Here is a 9,369-nt window from a genome sequence, read left to right on the forward strand (position 1 = left end):
TGATTGATGAGACAAATACTGGCTGAGAACACGTATTCGTTCATTCATTCATTTATGTATACATCAAAGTACATAATGAGACAGTTGCAGTGCTACAATAAGGCATTTCGGACTAATTAAATCATGATTTTAAACTGTGCAGAGCCTGGAAGCTGGGCTCATGTCTGAAGTCGATAAAAAGTAACTGGGACTTTAAATCAGTGACTGATTCAACCAAAATATCTATTTTCTTGTAAAGTCAGTGAACAAACTATAAACCTAAGGACTTCTCTTCTCAGTCGCCCTCTTCGTTCTCCAGGAAATCCATCAACGTGCTCGCGTCCACCGCAACGATTAAGTACTCCACTCCATCTGCACCCTGGAGGATCATGGGAATAGATATTATCAGTGAGGAGATACTAGAGCAGTGATACTCAACTTATGGCCCGCGGGCCAAATCTGGCCCCCGGTATGGTGCCGGTTTTTCTAATTCGCAATAAAAATAAAGTGATCACACCAGGAAATGTTTTTGTAGTTTTGGTATACAGAAGGTGCCAAAGTGAACAAAACAGCATCAAACGGAGTTTTTCTATCAAAAAATAGTGGCAGTGGAGGATCCCCAGCATCCCTGCCAGAGGTCCGAGCTAAGCCCCTACTGCCCTAAAATCCTAGAAACACCCTAAAATCCAACAAATGTCCAAAACTCCTGGAAACATCTTAATATCTGAGAGACGTCCTAAAATCAGAGAATCACCTGCAATCCTAGAAATGTCCTAAAATTTAAAAAACATCTAAAATCTGAGAAATTTTGTAAAATCCTAAAAACATCCAAAAATCTAAGAAATGTCCTATATACTAGAAATGTCCTGAAATCCAAAAAACAAACTGAAATCCTAAAAATGTCCCAAAATACTTTAAATATCTAAATATCTAAGAGACGTCCTAAAATCCTCGAGACGCCCTGAAATCCTGGAAATGTTCTAAAATCCCAGAAATTTCCTAAAATCTTAGAAACGTCCAAAAATCCACGAAACATCCACAAATCTGAGAAACGTCCAGAAATCCATGAAACAACCTTAAAACCCTAGAAATGTCCTAAAATTCCAGAAATGTACTAAAATCTGAGAAACGTCCTGAAATCCCAGAAACAGTCTAAATCCAAGAAATGTCTTAAAATACGAGAAATTTCCTGAAATCCTACAATCGTCCTAAAATCTCAGAAATATGCGAGGAACATCCTAAAGAGGTAGAAACCTGTAGGGCTGCTGTGACGGGCCCCTGACCGCCGGTCATTTTGCAGAAGTGGCCCTCAGGTGAAGCCAGCTGAGTGTCTTTGCTTTAGAGGCTGCAGAGTTTTGCAGTAAATGAGGATGAATGAGGGAAAGTGAAACAGGACTTCACCTTTCGTGTTCGAATCAGTTTGTGATCTCTGAACTCCGTCAGCTGAGTCCTCAGCGTGAGGTCGGAGTTCACCAGGAACGCCTCTCGACAGCGCTGGTAGAAATCCTGGAATGACAGTCCTGCACACAGAGTGATAAAAAAACATTAGTCACACAGAAACACATTTTAGTATAAATCTGGACAGCACTTTGAAGTTTTGAGTGTGCACCTGTGTATGAAGGGTTGTCTTTGTTTTCCAGCTGGAATTTCACCAAAAGTTTGAAAATTCCTCTGAAAAAAGAACGGACACAAAATCACGAAGCAATTAATTCATCACTTAAATGTGCATTATGTGATTTTCTGCTGTTACGGGTCTCTAAATCAAGACAGCAACAAAAGACGGAGCGATACCATCATCACTGCAGCCACTTCTCTTTAGGGTTTATTGTTCAGATGTGGAGCCGAATTATCTGCAGAGGTCTCTTCCTCTCCAAAACACTCTGATCAGGTGATTTCAACCAGTAAAAACGCTAATAAAAGCAGTTTTATGTTTAAAATTTTTAAGCTGACAACAGCTGACTCATTGTGGAGGGGCTGCTAGCCCAGTGACTACCAATGTGTTTCTGACAACATGAGATCAAGACATCTGATGACTTAAAAATCTTTAAAAATTGTGTAAGAAAAAGTGGCTTTAAACGGGACAAAAAATACATTTCAGTCAGTTTCTGGTAAACAACACAAAAGGTAAAGTAAGTATCTATCCATCTATTAATATATTATATATTTGAATGCAAAAGGGTCACTACCGAGCAGCTACAGAATGATATTAAAGCAAACAATATATGTATATATATATTTAATATCAGAGGCGCTCTTGGCTCTGAATATAATAATTATACCACGGTGTGTGTGTGTGTGTGTGTGTGTGTGTGTGTGTGTGTGTGTGTGTGTGTGTGTGTGTGTGTGTGTGTGTGTGTGTGTGTGTGTTACCTCGCATTCGGTGTCAAGCTGCGCAGCACATGCGTGAGGGAGGACAGAGCGAGAGCGCCAGTCTGCTGCACGAGGAGCGAGTTTTCGTACGACGTTTCCTCCGCGTAGTGCTGGAAGGTCACACACTCCCACCACAGCCAGTTAAACTGGCTCTGCTTAAACTGGTCCCACACTGGAGACACAGGAGGAAGACTCAGCTGCAAAAAGACATTTATATGTAACGAACACGGCGGCACGCACACTTACAAACACCCACCCAGTGGAGCGTTGATGTGGTCTAAAGAAGCCACCAAGTGCAGGTTGGGCAGGGCGGCCAGCTGCCCCAGTGCACTCTGGGTCTTCTCTCCTCGCAGCATCGGCCCGTCGATATTATGGATCAGCAGGTAGACGTGGAGATCTGGGCCTGTGAGGACATGCTTCTGTTAAAGACAGAAATCAAACACAGGCTGAGGACAGGAAGGACCGACAGACACACTCACTGTCTTTGAGGGTCTGAGCGATGTACTGGATCTGGTCTGAGGGGGTCCGGAAACTTCCCTGGTGATCCAGAACCTCACAAGTCAGAGCATTTAAGATCTGCAATAAAAGCAAAATACGATAAGAATAAAAGAAAAAAAAATCTACATTTATCAGTATTTCTTAAGCTCCTTTAGACCAAAGGCTGCCAAATAACCGAAACCACCAACGAGTTTGTCTGAGATCAGCGTTAATCCCGCTGATCTCCATCACACCAGGATATTTTGAAGATATTTATTGAATCCAAAATCACCTGCAGTGCACCTGGTTCAACTGGCTGGATGAGGTGGGATGTGGGAGAAAGTAGAGAATAATTTCCCTCCCGAGTCGGCACTTAACTTTCTAATTATATTATATTAATAATAATAATAATCATTTAAATTGCTGTAATAATTGCTATAATAATAACAGGGTGAAAAGTGCACGGCTACAATAATGGTAACATATATAACATACAATCACAATAGACATAAAAATAATAAATGTAATTTATGATGGCATGTAATGTTACACAAATACTGCAGTTTCTGTACGTGGCGATAACAGTCATATGTGTGTATATGAACCGTGGAGGCGTGACTAATAAAAGCAGATAGATTCGTTTGTATACTGACCGATTTCAGAGTGATGGACGGGAAGAATCCGTTGATCACGAGGTGAACTTCCTCGGTCAAGTGAGACTCGCGGAAATCCTCCAGCAGAGATTTTTTGCTGCCAAGACCGTAGACCAGCACGCTGAATCCCAACCTGCGAACACACACACACACACACACACACACACACACACACACACACACACACAAACAGTCTCTATATAAAGACAAACAACATAACAGCTCCCCCAAACTGACGCTTCTCTCTCTGGATCGCCCCCTGGTGTCTGTCTGCGGTATAGGTCATAAAGCCCGCCCCTCCATGTTAGTGAATGGGACAAACTAAAAACTCAGAGTATACGCCAAACAATTTTTTTCCAAAAATTGTTTCTGTCACTGAAGGTAGTTCTCATCAGCCTGATGTTTGTTAAAGTGTTTGTTTTTATTATAAGTTTGGTTTTAATGAGTTATTCAATAATACAAAAAGGGGATTTTGTGCAATGATTGACAGCTTTGACAGCCAATTCATGCCCTTGCATGAATTAAAGATCGTCCATCTTTATTTACAGTCTATGATCTCGCACCACATTTCAAACATCACAAAAGAAAAACGGATTAAAGAGCAGACTCACTGCAGCTGTAACATCCATTTGCTAAAGTGCTTTGTGTGTTTGTTGTGGAGCTGCTGGATCTCCTCTGAGCAGCAGGAAGGTTTTCCTTCCAGAAGCTGGACCAGCGTCTCCTGCAAACACGAAATCAAGATTCAGTAACACAGAAACACAGTTCATTCATTACATGTACGACCCTGGCTGTTTTGTACCGACCCTGTCCAGTTTCGGGGTGTGTAGACGCTCCAGCGTGCGGTCAGACGTCAACACCTTTGAGCTGCCATGAGCTTCGAAATACTCCTCGACCATACTGGGCTGACTGCGGGCTTCGGAGACGCTCTTGCTTCTCTTGGCGGGAGTCTTGTAGAGAGCTGAGCCTCGACTGGGCGTTTTGGGAGTCTTTAAGTTCTCCTTGTCCTCTTTCTTTACTTTCTGCTCTTCTTCCATCCCATCTTCATCCTCCTCCTCGCCGGAGTCAGACGGCGACAGATCGCTGTCGCTGTCAGACCGCATGCTCGGAGCTGAGAGAATCAAACAGCTTAAATCAACTTTTATGTATCTTAAAGGAACATTTCACACACAAAATGACCTTCTGTTAGGTTTGGGTGTAACTACGAGATATCGTTCAACACAACATTGGTTGCCATGACAACTGTTCTAATCAGAATCAGCTTTATTGGCCAAGTATACTCACACAAACAAGAAATTTGACTTCAGTTAGCTTTGCTCACAATGTCCAGGAATTAAACGTTAAATATAAAAAGAAAATAAAAACAGAAAAATATAGTTTTAAATTTTACATATGTACAAGCCCTAACTTTAAGTTAGTCCACGTGTTCACGATAACGGAGCAATATTTTATGAATTTTGCACTATATTCTCTTTCTTTTACTTCTTGCTTTTTCTGTGCTTCCCTGCATTGTTGTAACATATCAAAATAAAAAAAGTAACAATGTGCTTTAGATGCTGGACGTAATAACCCACGTACGTTCAGCTCATGCTGTCTTCACACCATAGAGACAACGTCATTATCGCCAAGTCGCCGTTCAGTTTCAGAGAGAAAGGTGTTCGCACTCGTTCGCAAAAATCCCTGCAAATGTTTTGCCGATTCTTTGGGTTTAATCCAAAGGAAAAATAAAAGAAGAGAACGTGATCAAAGCGATCTGTAAGCTGTGCAACAAACAAGCCGGGACTGAGGATGGAAACGCCACAAGTCTGCGCAACCATCTCAAAATCCCCTTTCTCTTGCACGCCGCCACGGTGAACGCAAACCCTTCGTTCATCGTGGCGGCGTGCAAGAAAAACAAAGTTTTCTGCACGAATTCACCGTAACACAGGCCGAGTAACTGATATACAAATAATCACACTGTGGGTGAAATATTACTTTAAATACTCCAACAATAAAACAGTCTACTTTTATTGTGATGGATGTTTACAAGCGTTAGTGATTATTTATTAGGTTACTCTTTATTTTTTCCTTCCTTTTATTTCTGTAAATAATAATAAAAATTGCAGATATTTGTTGTGAGATGTGTGGATGTCTGTATATATGTTTAATCAATTAGAGCATAGCTTTAAATAAATAAAGAAGCTGGTTAATTCAAATTCAGTGACTTACTTCTGATTTCTTTTCGAATATGTAAACCAAGTCTTTATTTTGTTTTATGTTTTTTATTGTCTGTAAATATTACTTTTTTTGTCTGTCTGCTTGTTTGTATGATCATTTCTCTCTTTTCTTTATTGTTTGAGATAAATCAAATAAAAAAATCAGGGTACACTCACTCGTTATTCTCTTCCTGAGCCTGTGGGGTGTTGTGGAGACAAACTGAACCTTTTTGTTCTGTAAAAAAAAAAAAAAAAAAACAGGTAACACTGATTTAAAAAAAAACATCCCACACACCTCGAGTTGCTGAAAAATGTCATGAATATGAGAAATCGAGTAAACAAATGAGTTCAGGTCTCACCCTCTGTGGTGTCCTGCTGTCCCCTCTGTGGGCTGGTCAGGGAGAGACAAAAATGGATTTAATTGTTTGCTTCATGAAGAAAAGACCGAAAAAAGAAAGAAATAAAGAAACTCTGCTGAACTCACCGCGGCTTGATCTGGTGGGAGTCGAGGGTTCAGTGTTGGGGGTCGTGCTAAAGGTCACGCTTTTCCCGGGAGTCCGAGCCAACTCGCTCGCTTTTTGCAAAAAAAAGACAAAACAAAATAAGTTAATAACCATCTTATAAATGCAGCTGATGTCAGAAAATCCCAAAAAGGTTTGTGTTTGTGTTTGTGCGTTTAAAGGAGAACGGAGGCTCTCACCGGTCTGAGCCATGCTGTGTCCACGTTTGGCTTTCTGAAAGGTGAAAATGGAGGATCCAGCCACTCTGTACATACCCTCCTCGTCTTCTGTAAAAACAACAAAATGACGCAGCTGAGCTGTAACTCGGGACGTCACGAGGACTGATACGCTGCCGCAAAGTCGACGCCAAAATACGGTACCCAACAGACGATAGCAGACATGTTCAAAGTCCAGCCGGGGACAAATGTGACTTTGTTTTAAACAGCCTTCGATTTGTCTTTCAAAATATACTAAAAGATTTGCATATTATTGGTTAGTAGAGCCCGACTGAGATGGGATTTTTGACTTTAAAAAAATTCACCGATAACTGATACGGCGACTGATATATTGAATTTTATAGCTGAAATGAAAACAGATCATTAATATGTGGTTTGTGCTCTGATTTTGCAGCGATATGACATGCAACATTACTCAGAAGGCAGCTTTTTAAACAAACATTTACTCTTTTTATTTAACAATTAACTTAATAAACATTACACACAAACAAAAGCAAAGAATAAATCAGAATAAAATACACATCAGTGCTGTTTGATCTTTGCTGACCATTTACATAAAGATAAATACAATAGAATAAATAGCTAAATAAGCATCAGTACAGTTCAGTATCAGTCAATTACTGATCATTTCTGAACCACCCAAGCATCATTTTCTGAATTATATGCTCTGTAAAAATGTTTTCTTATCGGCGAATAACGGACAAAACAAGATTTGTAGGAGCTGACCTGGAAATTCAAAGATTAAACGAAAAATACACAATCTTGCCAAAATGTATACCATATGTGTGAACCCGGCCAAAATGATCAAAACATGAGAATGAAAATGTTCAAACTGCACTAAACCATCCCTCAGGGTTAAACTTGGTAATAAACTGAGTTTGTACTAAACGGCAGCTGCGTTTTGTTTGTGTTATTTAGCAGCAGAGTGAATAAAGATTTAATAAAAATACAGACAAAAATAGAGCTGAAAAAACTGACCGGTAGATTATGGGTTAGGTATTCAGGAATAACAGTTGCTTTACTCACCTTCTGCGTTGTCTGCTCCCAAAGCTTGGACATAATCCTGCTGGTCAAGGACTCCGTTTTCGTCCCCATCATGTTCTGCGTCCTCTTTGACACGTCGTCCAGCTGGACTCTTAAACTTTACCATCTTCTGAACAGCTCCACTGCTGCTCTGCACATCTTTAAATTCATACACAGACAGACACAACAGTTAGCGGAGGAAATACTCGTGTCCTTTACTACAAAAAAGTACTGATACCACAACAGGAAAATTCTCCACTACAAGTAATAATAATAATAATAATTTATGTTCTTATTATTATGTAGCACCTTTAAAAACGTTTACAAATCAAGCGAAGCAGAGGCAATAAACAGACCATATAACAGAAGCCAAACAAGAGATCGCTTTGTATTTTTTTGTTTTACTTTCTCGTTCACTTGTTTTTTGTTTTGTTATTGTTTTTGTTTGTCTGGGTTTTTGGGGCAATTTTTTCAGGTAATTTTCTTGTATTTTTTTACATATTTCTTACTAACCTCTGGGTCATTTCTGCTTTTGTTACTCATTACTTTCCCATGTTTTCAAATAAAATAAAGTTAATTTGATCACAAGATTCAAGATTCTCGAGATTCCTTTGTCATTTTTATGCTTCAGATAAAAATGAAATTGTGTTTCACACATCCACCACCTAATAATTCAGTGCAAGACCATAAAAACTGTAAAAATAATAAACTGGAAAATAAGATCATTAATAAATGAGCTAAAATGATGCTAAAATAAATAATTTCATCATATTTCCATCTGTGTGGGCCTGTCCCAAATATAAGCCAGCTGAGTTCACTGATTTAAGCAAATAATAGCCCGGGCTATTAATTGAAATTTTAAGGAAGTTGATAATATGTAAATAATTTTGCAGATTAAAAAAGGACTAATACTATAAATACGTTTCTAAAATATAATAAAAATAAAATTAAAAAAATTTTTAAAAAAAAGAAAAGAAAAAAATATTTGACATGCCTCCCCTTTTTCGCACCCCCCCCATAAATACCGAACAGTCCCTAAGCAGAAGTGAAGTAATGGTTTTTACCCTCCAGTTTGTCCACGATGTGCTCCAGAGCATCTCCATCCCCGACAAACTTCACCTCCAGCACACTCATCCTCACTGAAACACAAAATCATATCCACATAGTCTCTGAAACACAACACTGAAAGACTCAGCTTCTCTCGTGTATGGACTTCACAGCTTTAATGCAGTTTTGTCTCTGTCCTCTGTCCCTCTGAGGACAGTCGGAAACAGCAGTCAGCGGCACATTAACGTCAAAAAAGAAAAGCGGAACACTGACGTTAACTGACGTGTCCAAACTACGGAAACGTACCGGTTAACGAGTCCGTATATTTCGGTGAAAATGTAAACAAATCTTTTATAAACTGAGAGCTGCGCTGTGGGCTCGTGTGACAACTTTCCGCGCCATCCTGCTGGATTTTTTAAACCACGTGACAGGTGAAAAGTCACGCGCTGGCCAATCAGAGCGCTATTTGCGATGAAAACTACATTCCCCATGATGCACTTTGCACGACGCTTCCCAACCAAATATATATATCTATATTTTATTGATCATTTTTCAAGATAAACAGTACACTGGAAAAGAGTAAAGTATATTTAACAAAAAAACAGAAACATGATTATTTTAGTCGTGAGTCTGAAACGATTTTAAATATACATACAAGAAAAATAAAAACAAAAGGAAAACAAACAAACATAAAATAGATACAACAGAAAACAAAACAAAAATCCAGATAACATTACATTGTACTAGGGAGAAATAAACCAAAAATACATACAGCTTATTTGTTTTAATTAACCCTAACAAAGCATTGAGCGTTTAAAAAAAATCCAAAACCATTTGCCATAAAAGAATAAAAAATAATGAGATAAATGATAGTTGATAATAATTATGTTAA

General features: G+C 39.0%; 1 protein-coding gene across 1 annotated transcript; it reads right to left on the reverse strand.

The window, feature by feature from the left end:
* Positions 1 to 35: 35 nt before the first annotated feature.
* Positions 36 to 8,934, reverse strand: orc2 (origin recognition complex, subunit 2). The gene is made up of 16 exons (XM_042498126.2): positions 8,784 to 8,934; positions 8,495 to 8,569; positions 7,434 to 7,589; positions 6,372 to 6,458; positions 6,156 to 6,245; positions 6,031 to 6,062; positions 5,849 to 5,906; positions 4,283 to 4,587; positions 4,091 to 4,200; positions 3,480 to 3,612; positions 2,829 to 2,925; positions 2,606 to 2,752; positions 2,350 to 2,521; positions 1,589 to 1,650; positions 1,381 to 1,499; positions 36 to 358 (listed from the first exon to the last, which is right to left on the reverse strand). Exons 2-16 carry the CDS (start codon positions 8,562 to 8,564, stop codon positions 275 to 277), a joined length of 1,722 nt encoding a protein of 573 aa, XP_042354060.2. The 5' UTR covers positions 8,565 to 8,569; positions 8,784 to 8,934; the 3' UTR covers positions 36 to 274.
* Positions 8,935 to 9,369: the final 435 nt, after the last annotated feature.

Source organism: Plectropomus leopardus, chromosome 12 (genome assembly GCF_026936395.1).
Source record: "Plectropomus leopardus strain MGB_pleo_1.0 chromosome 12, ASM2693639v1, whole genome shotgun sequence".
NCBI classification, from domain to species: Eukaryota; Metazoa; Chordata; class Actinopteri; order Perciformes; family Serranidae; genus Plectropomus; species Plectropomus leopardus.